We start from the raw sequence: 18,965 nt of genomic DNA, 5'->3' as shown, positions 1-18,965 counted from the left end.
CTTTCTCTCTCTCCCCCCTCCTTTCCCCTCTCTTTCTCTTTCTCCCTCCCTCCCTCTCCCTCCCCCTCTCTCTGCCTCCCTATCTCTTTCTCTCTTTCTCTCTCTCCCCCCTCCTTTCCCCTCTCTTTCTCTTTCTCCCTCCCTCCCTCTCCCCCTCTCTCTGCCTCCCTTTCTCTTTCTCTCTCTTTCTCTCTCCCTCCCCCTTTCCCCTCTCTTTCTCTTTCTCCCTCCCTCCCTCTTTCTCCCTCCCTCTCCCTCCCCCTCTCTCTGCCTCCCTATCTCTTTCTCTCTTTCTCTCTCCCCCCTCCTTTCCCCTCTCTTTCTCTTTCTCCCTCCCTCCCTCTCCCTCCCCCTCTCTCTGCCTCCCTTTCTCTTTCTCTCTTTCTCTCCCTCCCTCCCCCTTTCCCCTCTCTTTCTCTCTTTCTCCCTCCCTCTCCCTCCCCCCCTCTCTGCCTTCCTTTCTCTTTCTCTCTTTCTCTCTCTCCCTCCCACTTTCCCTTCTCTCTCTCTTTCTCCCTCCCTCCCTCTCCCCCTCTCTCTGCCTCCCTATCTCTTTCTCTCTTTCTCTCTCTCCCCCCTCCTTTCCCCTCTCTTTCTCTTTCTCCCTCCCTCCCTCTCCCTCCCCCTCTCTCTGCCTCCCTATCTCTTTCTCTTTCTCTCTCTCCCCCCTCCTTTCCCCTCTCTTTCTCTTTCTCCCTCCCTCCCTCTCCCCCTCTCTCTGCCTCCCTTTCTCTTTCTCTCTCTTTCTCTCTCCCTCCCCCTTTCCCCTCTCTTTCTCTTTCTCCCTCCCTCCCTCTTTCTCCCTCCCTCTCCCTCCCCCTCTCTCTGCCTCCCTTTCTCTTTCTCTCTTTCTCTCTCTCCCCCCTCCTTTCCCCTCTCTTTCTCTTTCTCCCTCCCTCCCTCTCCCCCTCTCTCTGCCTCCCTTTCTCTTTCTCTCTCTTTCTCTCTCCCTCCCCCTTTCCCCTCTCTTTCTTTCTCCCTCCCTCCCTCTTTCTCCCTCCCTCTCCCTCCCCCTCTCTCTGCCTCCCTTTCTCTTCTCTCTTTCTCGTTCACTCTCTCTCCCTCCCTCCCCCTCCCCCTCCCTCTTGTTCTCTCCCTCTTTTTCTCTCTCTTTCTCCCTCTCTCTCCCCCCTCTTTTTCTCTCTCTCCCCTCTTTCCCTGTCCTTAATAGTAGGCATATAAAAACACGTGTGTATTCAAATGCAACGTTGTGTCAAAATTTCAAAGCAATTGGTGCAGAACTTTCAGAGATTTAAGATTTTGAACAAATGAACATTTACATATATATATATATATATATATATATATATATATATATATATATATATATATATATATATATATATATATATATATATATATATATATATATATATATATATATATATGTTTGTTTTCTGAGGTTTTCGCAGGTGTTTGTATGTAGGTCTTTGGTTATTTGGGAGACTAATAATTAATTACCGATAGAAGAGATTATGTGTAGCTCAGAGTTAAACTTTGGGGTCCTTGGTGGTCTCTGAGCTGAATGGTTTTCTTGGTTTCCTGATACAAAGCCATTTACAGGTAGTCCTTGACTTACAACCATTCGTTTAGTGACCGTTTGAAGATACAATGGCACTAAAATAAGTGACTTATAAGCAGTTTGCAGACTTGTGTCCTCAAAAGTGATCAACATTTGGACACTTAGAAACTGGCATGTATTTGTGACAGTTGCAGCATCCCAGGGTCATGTGATCACCATATGCGGCCTTCGCAGCCAGGTTCACTTAACGACTGGATGATTTCACTTAATAATGATTCGCTTAACAACTGTGGCAAAGGAAGGTGGCAAAATGGGGCAATGCTGACTTAACAACTGGTTTGTTTAGTGGCTGGAATTTTGGGCTCGGTTGTGTCCGTACGTCGAGGACTACCTGTGTTCCCCAGTGGCAAAAAAGTTTTCTGACAACTGCTCAATGAGGAATAAAAAGCCGCAACGTAAAAGAAACAATGTGAAGATGTAAAATATGAAGATAAGCCTCCAAGTGGCCTCAACGACTCTCAGAGAGAGCGCTAACGACCAGATGACTGCAAGGAATAGAAATCCTTCCAACATTCACTCAGAACGGAAGAAGCTTCTCGGATGAGAAGCGAAACCTCTTCAAGGGAAAAACAGAGAGTCCAGTTGCCTTTTGAAAAAAACACCTTTGGGCCAAGTCTGAATATTAGGGGGAGGGACTTCCTTAGTCTTCACGCATAGATTTCCTTCGCAGATAATCGCCTGCCACCTCGGCCAAGGAATATTTCTTTGGATGAAACCCCAGTTGTTTCCTTGCTTTGTCTATCCGAAAAGTGTAGGTGACAAGGAGGTGTCCCACCTAGAAAAGGAAGCACACAACGACATCAGTTTGTGGTTTCTGAGTTTTTCGAAGCCGTGGCAAACTGTGGCAGCAGGTTGTGAGAACCCACACAAAAATGACTCCCAGGACAGGCCACAAATTATGTATTCAGCTGAGAAAATCCACAAGTCATCCTCAAATTACGACCAGAATGGAGCCCAAAATTTCTGTGGCTTAAGGGGAGAGCCTTCTCTGTGGGGGCACCTACGATCTGGAACGAGCTCCCCCCGGAGATACGGAGGATCCATGATCTGCGCACCTTCCGTCCCGCGCTTAAGATTTTTTTATCTCATCAAGCTGGCCTCGCCTAAATCTTCTCCCTTTTTAAATGTAAATTTTAATTTGTTTTTAAATTATGGGGTATTTTAAATTTGTTAAGCCAAATTATTTAATTCGTTTTTATTATATTTCAAATTTTTACATTTATGTGTTTTATTTTATGGCTGTTCACCGCCCTGAGTCCTTCGGAAGAAGGGTGGTATAGAAATTTAATAAAATAAAATAAATAAATAAATGTGAGACAGTGGTGAATTCGGCCCCATTTTAATGACCTTTCTTGCCAGAGTTAAATGAATTATTATCGCAGTTGCTAAGTTAGCCACACGGTTGTTAAGTGAATCTGGCTTCCCCGTGGACTTTGCTTGACAGAAGGTCACAAAAGCGGATCACATGACACTGCAACCGTCATAAATAGGAGTGAGTTGCCAAGCATCCTAATCAGTGGTGGGTTCTCCCGGTTCGCACCGGTTCACAGGAACCGGTAGTAAAAATTTGTAGTAGTTTGGAGAACCGGTAATAACATTGGCTGGCCACGCCCCCGAACTGGTCCCTTGCCCGGTCTCCATTCGCTTATCCCGCCCACCTCATCAGTGGCTTTTTTTTTAACTTTTAAAAGCATTTTTTTTACAACCTTTTCGGCCGAAAAAATGCTTTTAAAAGTTAAAAAAAAAAAGCCTCTGATGATCGCGCGGCTCAACTGGGATCGTCAGAGGCTTTTAAAAGCATTGTTTTCTGCCTTGGTTACATCCAGGGGCGGTATTCACTTACCTTCGTTACCGGTTCGCAAATGTGAACGTGCGCGCATGCACGCTCACTTTGCTCGCACGCGCCCCCCCTCCACGCATGTGCAGAGCGTCAAAAAACGGGACATGATGATGTCAGGGGGGTGGGCGGAGCCTCCTGCAGCCGCCACTACCGGTTTGCCCGAACCGGATAGAACTGGCTGAATGCCACCACTGGTTACATACAACCGTAATGAGCAGACTCCCTCCCGGTTGTTTGCCAAGGACTACCTGTGGCATCACCTCCTTTGAATAACCATTATCCCAAAGTTTGTAGCTTCCTCTCAAAGACAGGTTCCCATCCTTGGGTTAAGTGTCCCAGTTGGAAGAGAGAAAGGAGAGTTAGCAATCTCTGCTCACATCTGAATTATTACTTTGTGGTGGCTAGCGTAAATAGAAAAGTTGTGGGTTGTTGGTTTGTTTGTTTACCTCTCTTCTGGTCAGGAACGGTGTAAAGTTAAATATGGGGTTGAGAAGCCAGTACAGGTATTCCGTCAAGGTAACTGTAGGAGAAAGAAGATTTAACACTTAAAGGGGGCGGTGGGGGCCAAGGGATCTGTGAATCAATCCAGATTTAAGAACACCTGGGAAAGAACCCAACAGATTGTCCTGCCCTGATTAAGAGACCTCAAAGTGCTGATAGCCATCTTTGAGTCCTGAAGGAATCACCTGTGCCAGGTGATTAAACATTCCAAAAATTACAATCAATTGGAAGTTGCCAAACCACAAACAAAGCATCAGTCTTTTTAGTGATTGACAGTTCTGACCTAAAGGCTTCCTTAGAACGCATAAAGCACAACCTTAATCCCGCAAAACCCCTTTTATTTACACGACTGTAAATTACTTTCATTTACAGTCCGCAAGGCTTGATAAACAGTCTTTCAGAGGAAGTGTGAAAAAAGTCCCGTTTTTTCAGTGTTGTAACTTTGAACGGTCACTAAACGAAATCGTGAAAGTCGAAAACGGCCTGTACCATTTCAGACAAATGGTTGTCCAATCTCTTCTTTAAAAACTTCCAGTGTCGGAGCATTTACAACTTCTGGAGGCAAGCCGGTCCACGGATTAATTATTCTGTCAGGAAATTTCTCCTTAGTTGGGGCTAAACTTAAACTTGGGGCTAAAAGAATCTCAGCGAAAACGGAGATTTCCTAGACAAGGTAGGCCAAAGGAGGCCAAAGCTTCAAAATGAAATATTCTAATTACCTACGATTTTCAAAACAACCCCAGGCAGAATCAGTCTTGGCTTCGGATGACCCAGCTTTTCATACTGTAAGGGACAGAAAAGAAATATGTCTCCAAAAAAAAAAAAAAAATAGATATATTTTCTACATCATGATGAATTAAAGGTCAATACGGGACGAGATTTACCTTAGGAGGTAGAATTCTGGAGAATCAGTAACAGTAACAAAGTTGGAAGGGACTTTGAAGGTCAGTGCAGAGCTGCACTGGCTCCCGGCGGTCTTCCGGGTGCGCTTCAAGGTTTTGGTTACCACCTTTAGAGCGCTCCATGGCTTAGGACCTGGTTACTTACGGGACCGCCTACTACCACAAACAGCCTCCCACCGGCCGGTACGCTCTCACAGAGAGGGGCTCCTCCGGGTGCCGTCAGCCAAGCAGTGTTGACTGGCGGCCCCCAGGGGGAGGGCCTTCTGTGTGGGGGCACCCACTATCCGGAACGAGCTCCCCCCGGAGATACGGAGGATCCCGGATCTGCGCACTTTCCGCCGTGCTCTTAAGACCCTCCTATTCCAGCAAGCCAGCCTGGCCTAATTTTCTCCCCTTTCTTTTTAATTTTTTAAACTGAAATTTTAATTTGTTTTAAATTATGGGGTTTTTTAATTGTCTTGGGCTAAATTATTTAATTTGGTTTTAAATTGTTTCTAACTTTTGTATTTATGTATTTTATTCTGTGCCTGTTCACTGCCCTGAGTCCTTCTGGAGTAGGGCGGTATATAAATTTAATAAAACATAAACATAAACATCTAGTCCAACTCCTCACGCAGGAAACTATACTAGGGATTCGAACCGCTGAATTGCCGACCTTTCTGATCGACAAGCTCAGCGTCTTAGCCACTGAGCCACCTAGTCAGGCTTACTAGGTAGCCACTTTTCCAAATAACTAAATTTCTTAGAAGGCAGAAGGTTCTTTGAGCAACCCCCCTTCATCAGGCGAATAGGGGGCCTAGACCCCTAATTTTCTGCCACCGCAGGCTAACTCGATTCTCTTCTCACAATGTCAATTCTCACGTCAGCAATGTTAGTTGTGAAATCTTTAGTGTCCTCTGAGCTTTGTTGCTTGCTTGCAGACATTATGCATCTAGATAGCATCATCACTTAGAGTGGTGTGGTTTTTGTCTATGATCTACTACTTACAGTAGCTTGTCTTGCTAGTATTGGTGAGGTGTGTGGGTTTTCCTTGGCAATTAAGGTACTGTTTTCTGCTTGTTTCTCTGGTGTTAATCCCTGCTTATCTGGCTGCTGGCTGCTGGTGAGGATGTGTTCTGTTTCTTGTTTCCTTCTGGCTTTTTAATTGTCTCTTTTGAACGGTGTGTGGTTTCTTTTTTTAAGTGTCCGTCGATGACTGATTTGTCTGACTGCCAAATTTCCAGGAATTCCCTGGTATTTGTGGAATTAGCTCGGTCTAAGATGCTAACATCTCAGATTCCTCAATTTTGTAACAGATGGACAGATTCAACGACAGTTTCAATCTAGTTTCAACGTCTCCGAGCAATCAACCAAGGTCAGAGAATACCACGGACACCACAGCTCAAACCTGAGCTAGAGATACTCTCTTCCACTGGAAAGTTGGTTGAATCAGTAACCGTCTGCCTCAGGGGTGGGTTCCAGGGGTGAAATCCTTCCGGTTCGGACCAGTTTGGGTGAACCGCTAGGGATTATGGGCATCAGTTCTCCGAACCGGTAGTAAATTACCCCTCCTTAGCCCCACCCACGCCTGGCCGATCGCTGCTCACTGCTTCCGGCGACTCGATATTCCACAGAATTCAATGTTCAATGCAGCAGAGAGACTGCTAACTTTTCTCCCTCCATCCACAATGGATTCAATGCAGCCTGTCCCTTTTAAGGGAGTCCCCAGGAGGGAGGGGGACAGCTGGAATGGAGCCATTTTTGTGAAAGGCAGGAAAATGGGGAAGGGGATTTTCCTGCCTGTCATCCATTCCTCCATCTCAGCGCAGACTGAGGGAAGGATGGTAGGCAGGAATATTCCCCTCCCCGTTTTCCTGCCATTCATGACAAGGAGTGGCTGGGAGGGGAGGGGCCGGTGAGGAGCCCCTCGATGTGAGTGATGTCAAGTTGGCCACGCCCACCCATTCACATGACCTCCCCCCAACAAGCCACGCCCACAGAACCAATTTTACCCCTGGTGGGTTCTATTTACCTTTACTACCGGTTCGCATCTTGTGCGCGCACACTCGCTTCTCTCGCGCAGAAGCTTATGCACATGCGCACATCACCTATGATGACGTCCGGGTCAGTGGGCGGAGCCTCCCGCCGGTTTTACCACCGGTTCTTCCGAACCGGTCCGAACCGGGTGCAACCCACCATTAGTCTGTCTCTTAATAGCACAAGAAGGACAAAGTAAATCTGTTAAATGGTGGAATGGCAAGAAAGCATGGCTGGCTGGGGAATTCTGGGAGTTGAAGTCCACAAGCCTTAAAGTTGCCAAGTTGGAGACCCCTGTTATAGAATAAACCCGAAGACTTGGCCTATTCTCAAAAGATTTCCTGAAGCAAGAAAAAGGTCCTACCAGAACCGATGTCCATTCGAAAAAATTGATTTTGTCTCCATCATGTATAAAATAGGCTTGACCACTCTGGAGAAAAATAAAAAGAAGGAATGAGAGGATAGGAAAACATTAAAAAGATCCCTCAAGGGCAGGTGCCCTTGACATTTTGGTCAAAACGGACCCAACGTGGAATCAGAAATGGACTACTTACAGCAATGAAATTTCTCTCTGCTGTTAGAGCTCTTCTGGCAAGGAGGTAGGCTTGAGTTAAATTACAAATATGAACCCAATTCATCCATGTGCCGGTGGTATCAAAGGTAAAGTACAGTAAATAGCTCTGGATAGTTTTCTACGGAAAAGAAACCGGAAAAAGTTGTCCAATTTTCAGTGTGGGATGAAATGCAACTAAGAAAGAAAGGGAGGGAAGGAGGGAGGGAAGGAGGAGGACGGGGGAGAGGAGGAGGAGGAGGAGGAGGGGAGGAGGAAGAGAGTAGGAGTAGGAGTGGGGGAGTAGTAGTAGTAAATACGGGATTAAAATTCATTAACAAATCTTATTTTTCAATTAACACAACTAAATATTTTAAACAAGTATTTTCCCTCAAATCTGTCTATATAATTATGTGATTATCCCCAAAAACCTGTTACTTAAATTTTAAATCCTAACCAATTATCCATCCATTTTTCTCTTTCATTTGCTTAGATGGATATATTTTAACAATATAAATCATACAATTATATTAAACATTCCAAAACTATTTAATTTCAACATACCCATTTTATTTCTAACTATTAAACTCAAAATTTATACTCTTTATTTCTATTATTAAACCTATCTTATTCATTTTATCTTACACTATCACTCTCAACATACACCCATACATACATACATGTTAATGTTTTGCTTTAATATGTGACCAGAGCAAAAGCTTCCTTTTGAAAAGATGTGTTTTATGTTTTTGTTTTAAAAATAATTTTTTTTTATTAAAAATAAAAATACCAGATTAAAATTGAACAGGATCAAATCTCCATTCGAAGAAGTCAGTGGAGCAGATCATGCTTTCATATCAAACTGACTATAGGTAGTCCCCATTTAGCGACTGCCTCATTTAGCGACCATTTGCAGTTACGCCAGCGATGAAAAAGTCACTTTGCAACCAGTCTTTACATTTACAACCTTCACAGGTTTGTCACGCAAAGGAAAACCGAAGTAAGGTCATGAGCCCACTTGGGGTTCACTCACCCTTAATGACCAAGTTGCCAGTCCCAATTGCAGTTGTTAAATGGGTGCAACCTGTGCACAGGATGATTCCAAAGGGGAGAAAAAACTGGCTCAAACAATGTTAGGCTTATTTGGAGGAAATTTATCACATCATCACACTAATTCACTCAGAGATGATGCTTATAAATATTGCATTATTTACTCTTGCTGGAGAAAAAAATGAAAACAGATAAAGAAAACCGAGTTTGGTGGCTGGCATGAACCTTAACTCTGTTTCCACTGTTATAAAAGGTGGAGGTGAGTGACAGCGGCACATGTGTCAATCTTGTTAACAATTGCTCACAAGCAAGAAAGGACGAGGTTCATACAGGGTGTCTGGGTGGGCAGGTTTTTTGTGAGAGAAAAGTACAGGTAGTCCTAGATTTATGACCATAGCGGAGTTCAGAATTTATGTTGCTAAGTGAGACGTTTGTTAACTGGCTTTTGGTCCCAATTTACAACTTTTCTTGCCATGATTGTTAAGTGAATTACTAAGGTAAAGGTAAAGGTTCCCCTCGCACATATGTGCTAGTCATTCCCGACTCTAGGGGGCGGTGCTCATCTCCGTTTCAAAGCCGAAGAGCCAGCGCTGTCCGAAGATGTCTCTGTGGTCATGTGGCCGACATGACCAAAGGCGCACGGAACGCTGTTACCTTCCCGCCAAAGGTGGTCCCTATTTTTCTACTTGCATTTTTCGAACTGCTAGGTTGGCAGAAGCTGGGGCAAGGAACGGGAGCTCACCCCATTATGCGGTGCTAGGGATTCGAACTGCCGAACTGCCAACCTTTCAATCAACAAGCTCAGCATCTTAGCCACTGAGCCACCATGTCCACCATATTAAGTGAATCACTGCAGTGGTTCAATTAGTAACGTGGTTGTGAAGTACATCTGGCTTCCCCAGTGACTTTGCTTGCCAGACGGTCGCAAAAGGGGATCCTGTGACCACCCAGGACAGTGCAACTGTCATAAATAGGAGTCCGTTGCTAAGCATCCAAATTTAAATCACGCTCAAAGGCCAGAAAAGCAACGCCTACAATGAAGCGGGGAATGATTTTGTCCTCTCCCGGACCGTAGATTCCAGGCGGCCGAAGCGCACACGTTCGGAGTGTCTCTCCTCCTACGAAAAAAAACCCGAAACCATTCTGTGAAACTTCTGCTGGACAAATCTGTGGCAAAAAGAGTCATTGAGCAAGCATAACACACAACTTCACTTTCATGGCTTTTCCCCATCCAACTTGAGTCATCGTACGGGTCGTCTTTGTTTAGCAACTGCCATGTTTAGCTGCCGTTCATAGTTATGACAACGATGAAAATTCACTTGTGACCGGGGTGAAATTCAGCAAGTTCTGACAGGTTCTGGAGAACCGGTAGCGGAAATTTTGAGTAGTTCGGAGAACCGGCAAATGCCACCTCTGGCTGGTCCCAGAGTGGGGTGGGATGGTGATTTTGCAATATCCTTTCCGCAGGAGTGGGGAGGAAATGGGGATTTTGCAGTATCCTTCCCCCAGGAGTGGGGTGGGAATGGGGATTTTGCAGTATCCTTCCCCCAGGAGTGGGGTGGGAATGGGGATTTTGCAGTATCCTTCTCCTGGAGTGGTGAGGGAATGGGGATTTTCCAGTATCCTTCTCCTGGAGTGGGTTGGGAATGGGGATTTTGCAGTATCCTTCCCCTGCCACGCCCACCAAGCTACGCCCACCAAGCCAGCCACCAAGGCGGTTGGACTTTCTGGTTTTTCTTTGAAGACGTTTCTCTTCTCATCCAAGAAGTTTCTTCAGCTCTGACATACCGTTTTTGTAAGCTGCCCAAGGTCACTGAAAGTGAGCGGGCGGCCATATAAATCCTCCAAATAAATGTGTTTTTTTTTCCCATAATGTTTTTCCATACATGTTTTTCAAGGTTTCCTCGGGATGGAAAAGGAAAGGGAGGAAAACTGATCCAAACCTACCCTGGAGTGGGGCTCCGTTGGCAGTTAGGATCATTTGTTCTGCAATTGATTTGGATTTAGAATAATTGTCAGGTTGCTACGAGAGAGAGAGAGAGAGAGAGAGAGAGAACACCTTTCTTTATATTTATGTCTATGTCTATATTTGGATGATTATGATTAAAGGTTTTATCTTAACATAAAATACAAATAGAAATAAAGACAGTGGAATCCCCCAACCAGAGGTGGGATGCTGGGGGTTGGCAGGGGTACGGGAAAACCTCTAGCTAAGATTCTGTGCAGTTTGGAGAACTCCCAAATCCCACTCCTGGCTGGCCCTGCCCTCCCCTGCCCTCCCCTCCCCTCCCCTCCCAGGAGTCCCCATGTGGTCCATTTTGGATGCAGGTAAGTGCAGGGTGTGCGCGGAGGCTCAGGGAGGGTGAAAAGCAGGCCTACTGGAAGTTCAGAAAGGCTAGAAACGGGCCCGTTTCTGGCCTCCAGAGGGCCTCTGGAGCCTAGGGAGGCCGTTTTCGCCCTTCCAGAGGCTCAAGAAAAGCCTCCAGAGCCTGGGGAGGGCAAAAACGCCCCTCTCCCACCATGGTGCAGGAGGCCGACTAGGCCACGCTCACCATGGCCACACCCACCCAGCAACCAGGCAGAGAACCCCTTGCTAAAATTTTTGAAGCCCACACCTGCCCCCAACTGATGTCTAATTCGTGACATTCGAGACTTGCATTGCAAAATTCGCAGAAGGGTGATTGTTGAAGGACAACTGAATTCTGTTTCAAGGATTAATAAGAGTTGGATGAGCTTGGAAAATCAAAGCATTGCAAATCCTAGGGCTGTGAAACTAGACCAGGAAATCTAACTATTTATGGGGTGGGGTGGGGAGCAAAGGCAAATCATTTCTCTATTGTTCAGTTCGAGAGACATCAATTTCTAAAGATTAATTAGATAAATTGAGGTTAACATGCAAACTCGCCTACATCCAATATGTTTCTCACCCAAATATACCTTTTCAAGCGGAAAGTACGGCAACGTTTCAACTGCATCTTCAACTGGATCCCCTCCAAATACAACAGTCACTGAACTGCCATAGATCAATTTGGAAATGTTTCTTGATTTGCAAACTGCAGAGAAATAATACATTAAACCAATGTTTCTTAACCTTGGCAATTGGAAGTTTTGTGGACTTCAACTCCCAGAATTCACAAGCTACCATGCTTTAAGACTGCTGGACTTCAACTCCCAGAATTCCCCAGCCAGCATGCTTGGTAATTTTCAGATGTGTGGACTTCAATTCCCAGAATTCCCCAGCCAGCATGCATGGCAATTCTCAGATACATGGACTTCAGCTCCCAGAATTCCCCAGCCACATGCTTTAAGAATGGTGGACTTCAATCCCCAGAATTCACCAGCTAGCATTCTTTAAGATGGGTGGACTTCAACTCTCAGAATTCCCCAGCTAGCACACTCTAAAGCTGCTGGACGTTTACTTCCAGAATTCTCCAGCTAGCATACTTTAATACTGCTGGACTTCAGCTCTCAGAATTCCTCAGCCAGCATGCTTTGAGAATGGTGGACTTCAACCCCCAGACTTCACCAGCTAGTATGCTTTAAGATATGTAGACTTCCACTTCCAGAATTCCCCAGCCACCATACATTAAGCTTCCCCCTACTTGCTGTGGAATTCTGCGAATTTAAGTCCTCACACATCTTATAGTTGCTGAGGTTGAGATACACCAGCCTAACATATCCAATTATGTGATTGGCCTCTCATGAGTTCTTAGAGGGAAGGCAAGCCATAAATATAAAAAACTCTAAGAAATAAAGCCAAGCACAGAACAACAAACCAGAGTTAACGTTCACTATTTTTTCCTCCTGTAGAATGTAGTCTTGTAGTAGGCTACTGAGATTTCCATAAATGAGAACGCTTTCATGTATCGGCATAAATGAGAAAAACGAACTGAAGCATACCATCAATGACAACCTTTGTTCCTCCTACGTTGATGGAGTCAATCTCTTTTATCTTTTTGAGCTTAGAAACAATAGGATGAAAGAGGAAAAAAAAATCAGAAGAATGATGATTTTTTTAGGTCACGTTCAATTTAGCAGCTACTAAGATTGTTGGACGAGCAGGCACAAAAACAGCCAGGGAAATGATTGAAGGTCTGGGAAACAGGCCCCGCGTTGGTCAACAGGAGTGCAGATTAACCTTCATCTTATCAAGTAATTAGAAGGCAAGGGCAGGGCAGCACAAACAACAGCTAATTTCTTAAAAGCCATTCATCAACACACCCCAATCAACATTTGAAATATCATTTACGCAACAGGTACTATAATTACCATACACAGAGAACAGCACGCACTCTGCTAGAGAGAAAGTTCCCTGAAGAATGGCTCCATCATGAATCTGAAAGCTCGGAAGACAAAACCTCTGGTGACCGACTCAGGTTGGATCCTGCAAGATTACTTATACTTACTTGTGAGTAGCAAATACTGTACTGTTTGGAATATAAGACATACTTTTTCCCCTCCCTAAAAGAGGGTGGAAATGTCAGTGCGTCTTATACACCGAAGGCAGCCATTTGCGGTCTCCCGAAACCCCACCCTGTGCGTCCCGTTTTCTGCAAAAATGGGATGCGCAGAGAGTTTGGGGGGCCTGCAGAGTGCTCCTCGGGGCTGGGGAAGGCAAAAATGGAACATTTTTCATGAAAAATGGGCCCGTTTTTGCCCTCCCCAGCCCCCAGGAGCACTTTGCAGGCCTCCCAAACCCTCTGTGCATCCCATTTTTGCAAAAAAATGGGCCCTTTTGGCCTTCCAAACCCTGCACGTGTTCCATTTTTCCCCTCCTCAGCCCCCATTTTTCACAAAAAGAGGGTTTGGGAGGCCTGCAGAGTGCTCGGGGGCCCAGGGAGGGCAAAAACTATTTTTTCCCTTGTTTTCCTCTTCGAAATCTTGGTGCCTCTTATACTCTGATGCGTCTTATAGTCCGAAACTGTATTATCCACTTACCTGCTCACCTCCAGACAGGCCAAAACTTGCCAGATGAAAAATGGTGTCAATTCCCTCGCTCGCTTGGAAGACTTTCTCATAATCCCGCACATCGGCCTGGAAAAAGTTGGTGTGGGAAGGAAAGAACTGCCCATAAAAACAAGAAGCACCAAGGGAGCCTTCTTGCAATTCGTTGATCGCACTGCTGGCTAAGCCTGGCATTGTTGCAAGATTTTTACAAACAAGATGCTGAAGGTATTGGATTAATCATGAGGGTACAGGTAGTCCTTGACTTACGACCATTCGTTCAATGACTGTTCAAAATTATGACGGTGCTGAAAAAAGGCATTCATGACCAGGGGTGAAATCCAACAGGTTCTGACAGGTTCTGGAGAACCGGTAGCAGAAATTTTGAGTAGTTCGGAGAACCGGTAGTGGAAATTTTGTGTAGTTCAAAGAACCGGCATATGCCACCTCTGGCTGGCCCCAGAGTAGGGTGGGAATGAAGATTTTGCAGTATCCTTCCCCCTGGAGTGGGGTGGGAATGGAGATTTTGCAGTATCCTTCCCCTGCCACACCCACCAAGCCACGCCCACAGAAGCAGTAGTAAAAAAAAAATTGAATTTCACCACTGTTCATGACCATCTAAAAAGGTAAAATGAATTCACAATTCACAAGATTTGTTAATCTGGGATGTTTCGTTACAAATGGGCAATAAATCTGTATGGGTATATGATGGGAAATAGGGAGGGGGACGACAGGTTGATGAAGTGAAGCTCAGAACCAATTTGTTCCAACAGCCAAGGTCAGGCACCCTGAGAAAGACCATGGAATAGCTCAAACATATCAGCGTTCTCAAAACACCTAGGTGAATCTTCATTGGCTGAAGACTGACAGGTCATGGAGAAAGAGATGGGATGAAGGGAAACATTTTGTATCTATTTTGTGTGGGAAATTCAGGTCTGGCTTGACTTTACCACCATCTTTTAGTAAAAGAATATATCACTTCACTTCCGTGGAGTCGAGGGTCTTTCTTTCCTAAGGGACCAGACTGAGACAGGTCTGACACCAACAGTCAAACTGATCCCCATCCTACCTGGAAGAAGACCGCTCCCTTGGGGAGCTCCGATTGAAGTTCACGTCTATCAAGCAAAACCACACCAATCCCTTCCTGGAGGAGAGCGCGGCTCAGTTGGGATCCACAATATCCCAAGCCACCGGTGATCATTGCCTTCGGACCTAAGGATCTCATCCGCCTGGGGATTCTCCATTCAGATGGCTCGCCTCTGGGGGTCACTTTTTCACCGGATTTTCTTTGGAGGATGTCCTCACGCTGACGAAACATGGCCGGATAACTTCTGTTTGGTTTGTTAAGTGGGGGCTTTGTAAACCGGAGTACCAGATTACAAGCCTTCACAAACGGGTTGCGGGTGGATCTCTGAAGCCTTCCTGCATAAAATCAAAGAAACTGCATAAAATCAAAGAAACTTACCCCAACCTCATGATTTATGAGGTGCTTTGCAATATTTAGGTTTTTATTTGGCAAGCGCTTCATGACATATGTGTAGCCATTTTATTTAGCTCCCTAGTATACTCATTTATTCCTTTTCTTTCTCTTTACTATGTAAGGAGGGTTTCCGGGCTCGCCACATTCTTAAGGTGGGGGTGGGGAGCACATAGATAGTGAGGATTATTTTGGCTAGGTGACTTTCTTTCCTGTGGGAACAGAGGCTGCTCCTGGTTTTTATTTTATTTTATTTTATTTCGAAAAAGTTTTTATTTTTATTTCTCATAAACACATTTACATGTACAGTTATTTATCTGTCATTTTTCGTTCATCTTACCTTTTAACTTTCATTTTTCATTTTTACTTTTTCGGGGCTGCTCTTTTACCATTTACCACAACCTTTCTTCTTCTCCTCCCCTTCTCCTCCTTCCTCTTTCTCCTCCTACTTTTTCGTTCTTCCTCTCCTTCTCTTTCCTACTTCCCCTTCCCTTCCGCCACTCCTCTCTTCTTCCCCCCCTTCTAGCCTTCTCTTCTACTCCTCTTTCCCCTCCCTTTTCTTCCTCTCCTTTTCCCTTTCTTCTTTCTCTCCCTCTCCTCTCCTCCCCTCTCTTCTCCCTTCCTCTCCCTCTACTCCTTCCCCTCTCTCTTGTTGTTTCCCTCTTCAGTTCATTCTAGAATGGTATTTGAGCAAGAGGCTGCTCCTGGTGAGAATGGAAGGTGGAGTTCGAAAACAGCGGGAAATGTGGATGGAACGTTTAATTGGAGAATGTGACTTTTGAGGGATGTTTCTAACTTGCAATATTATGCGGTGTAATTCCGATTTGTGTCAGATCCGGAATTACAACAGACTTTGCCGATTTGATGCCTAACCTAAATAAAAAGAATTTGTTTTGGAAGATGGACTTTTGCCTATTTCGGTTTTTTTGAATGGGTTTCACCACTTGGAAACCTGACGCACGGTGGCGTTGATAGTCTTTTGTCTTTTTCTTAATAGGAAGTAATTAAGGCAGGATTAAAAACTTAATCAATCTTTAAATACAGTCGGCGTCCTCAGCCATCAAAGTAACAACTCTTACTGAACAATCTAAATGAAAGTAAAGTTCCTGTAACTTTCATTGGTCTCCTTGTAACTATGTGACTAGATTCTTGTAGTTTTCAGGCTGAAGTATGAGGACTGGTTGTAAGTGCAAGGACCAGTTGTAAGTATTCAGAATACAGAACAACAAAGTTGGAAGGGACCTTAAAGGTCTTCTAGTCGAACCTCCCTGCTAAAACCCTATTCCATTTCAGACAAATGGTTATCCAACATCTTCTTAAAAACTTCCAGTGTTGGAGCATTCACAACTTCTGGAGGCAGGTTGTTCCACTGATTAATTATTCTGTCAGGAAATTTCTCCTTAGTTCTAGGTTGCTTCTCTCCTTGATTAGTTTCCATCCATTGCTTCTTGTCCTGCCTTCAGGTACTTTGGAGAATAGGCTGATCCCCTCTTCTTTGGGGCAGCCCCTCAAATATTGGAAGACTGCTCTCATGTCTCCCCTAGTTCTTCTTTTCATCAAACTAGCTAAAGGTAAAGGTAAAGGTTCCCCTCGCACATATGTGCTAGTCGTTCCCGATTCTAGGGGGCGGTGCTCATCTCCGTTTCAAAGCCGAAGAGCCAGCGCTGTCTGAAGACGTCTCCGTGGTCCTGTGGCCAGCATAATTCAACACGGAAGGCGCACGGAACGCTGTTCCCTTCCCACCAAAGGTGGTCCCTCTTTTTCTACTTGCATTTTTTTACCTGCTTTCGAACTGCTAGGTTGGCAGAAGCTGGGACAACTAACGGGAGCTCACCCCGTTACGTGGCACTTTTTGTCCGAAATGGTGTAGGGTTTCCTGCCTGGGCAGGGGGTTGGACTAGAAGACCTCCAAGGTCCCTTCCAACTCTGTTATTCTATTCTATTCACTAGGGATTCAAAAACGTTGAGCTGCTGACCTTTCGATCGACAAGCTCAGTGTCTTAGCCACTGAGCCACCCCGTCCCTTCCTTTCATTAAACTAGACATACCCAATTCTTGCAAGCATTATTCATAAGTTTTTTCCCCCCCCTCCGTAAATTACATTTTTTCCGTGTGATTGCGGCTTTGAATAGATGCTATCAGATGGGAACAATCTGTACACCTGTATCTTAAAATACTATTACTTTATCTGAGAATGAAACTATGCCAATTAATTAAGGAAACTTTTTCTGTGCACCTGGAAGCAGAAGCAGGAACCCAACTAGATATTAGGGAGCCAGAAGGAGGAGTAGATAAGTTAGAAATGCACACCCTGTTTCCCCCAAAATAAGACATCCCCTGATAATAAGCCCCATCGGGCTTTTGAGCGCATGGCAATAAGGCCAAGCACTTATTTCAGAGTTCAAAACAATATAAGACAGGGTCTTATTTTGGGCAAAGCATGGTATTATATTAAAATTTGCTTCCTCAGAAGAAGTGCAGGTCCAGAAAGAAAGGGGAAAAAAACCCCTGCCCTTTGGGTACTTTTACATTAAAACATGGAGTTCTTGCTCTCTCTATCAAAACTTTAGAATGGGTTACTAAGAGTTTTATAGCTGGTAAAAAATGAAACGACTGGTCTGCGGTGTTAAGGCTTGGCGTATATACCATCTGCTTAATTTTGGTTTTGTGGCTTCATTAAAAAAAAAAAAAGGTCTAGAGACCATATGATCTTATCTGGTCCCACTCCCCCCTCCCGACCCCTCCAGTTTCGGGAGCTGTCTGCACCCCTAATGGCATGCATTAAAAATGTGTAATAATAAACGGCTGAATCCTAGATCATATTCATTACCTTTAGCCTATAGCTGGTGCCTTCAACGATCCGGTGGGTGAGGCGAGATTCTGCGTTTCCTTTCGTGGCGGATTCCGTGGAACCGATTTTCTCCAAAATCGCCGAGGACTTGAGAGAACCTCTGGGGAAAGTCTCTTCTCTTTTATAGCAGCAGCCTTTTTGAGCATAAGCAAGAGATCGTTGATTGATTGTACAGGTTAGCATGACCTCGCGCTGGAGCCAAAATAGTGGCTAGTATTTCAACACTTGCCCTGGGTGTATTTTTAGCATTCTGATGATATACATCACCCACAGCAAATTTATGTCCTGGGTAAGAATCATTATGAGTAAGACGGAGGAACTTACCTGCCAAAACAATCAAGGAACATTGGGCTACCACACATAGCACGTTGCACCAAATCTTGTAACTGTCCAAAGCTGTGAAACAACAATTTGGTGGGTATCTAATCCTCTTACTGGGTAACCTATCATGTTTCTTCTTTTCCATCTATCTATCTATCTATCTATCTATCTATCTATCTATCTATCTATCTATCTATCTATCCATCCATCCAGTGGTGGGTTTCACTTACCTTTGTTACCGGTTCGTTCACTTCTGCTCATGCGCAGAGTGTATTTGATGATGTCAAATGGGGTGGAGCCTCCCGCCACCACTGTGGGGCGAACCAGTAGCAACCCCCCACTCTATCTATCTATCTATCTATCTATCTATCTATCTATCTATCTATCTATCTATCTATCTATCTATCTATCTATCTTTTATTATTTTTACAAATAATTCAAGGCTATGAACTCAATAATTCTTCCTACTTCAGTTTCCCCCATTATGAAAACCCTGAGGTGGATTAGGCTGAGTTAAAGGTACTGGCCCAAAGTCATCCAGATGGCTTGCCTGGGTAAAGTAATACTAGAACTCACCGTCTTCAGGTGATTGGACCAAAGTCATGCAGCCGGCTTTCATGCCTAAGGTGGGACTAGAACTCACCGTCTCCTGGTGATTGGCCCAATGTCACCCAGCTGGCTTTCATGCCTAAAATGGGACTAGAATTCACCGTCTCCTGGTGATTGGCCCAATGTCACCCAGCTGGCTTTCATGCCTAAGGTGGGACTAGAACTCATTGTCTCCTGGTGATTGGCCCAATGTCACCCAGCTGGCTTTCATGCCTAAAGTGGGACTAGAACTCACCGTCTCCTGGTGATTGGTCCAATGTCACTCAGCTGGCTTTCATGCCTAAAATGGGACTAGAATTCACCGTCTCCTGGTGATTGGCCC

At 44.8% G+C, this 18,965-nt stretch overlaps 1 protein-coding gene across 1 annotated transcript; it reads right to left on the bottom strand.

The window, feature by feature from the left end:
- Positions 1-1,413: 1,413 nt before the first annotated feature.
- On the bottom strand, positions 1,414-17,803 carry LOC117678096 (putative short-chain dehydrogenase/reductase family 42E member 2). The gene is made up of 12 exons (XM_034438812.3): positions 17,693-17,803; positions 14,455-14,807; positions 13,380-13,475; positions 12,342-12,402; positions 11,379-11,494; positions 10,389-10,464; positions 9,477-9,559; positions 7,396-7,533; positions 7,206-7,271; positions 4,643-4,706; positions 3,869-3,942; positions 1,414-2,357 (listed from the first exon to the last, which is right to left on the bottom strand). Exons 2-12 carry the CDS (start codon positions 14,701-14,703, stop codon positions 2,223-2,225), a joined length of 1,158 nt encoding a protein of 385 aa, XP_034294703.2. The 5' UTR covers positions 14,704-14,807; positions 17,693-17,803; the 3' UTR covers positions 1,414-2,222.
- Positions 17,804-18,965: the final 1,162 nt, after the last annotated feature.

The sequence above is a fragment of the Pantherophis guttatus genome, chromosome 14 (genome assembly GCF_059756535.1).
Source record: "Pantherophis guttatus breed Tessera chromosome 14, ASM5975653v1, whole genome shotgun sequence".
Taxonomy (NCBI): Eukaryota; Metazoa; Chordata; class Lepidosauria; order Squamata; family Colubridae; genus Pantherophis; species Pantherophis guttatus.
Note: the sequence above shows the minus strand (reverse complement) of the source record. Positions and strands in the feature narration are given on the sequence as shown.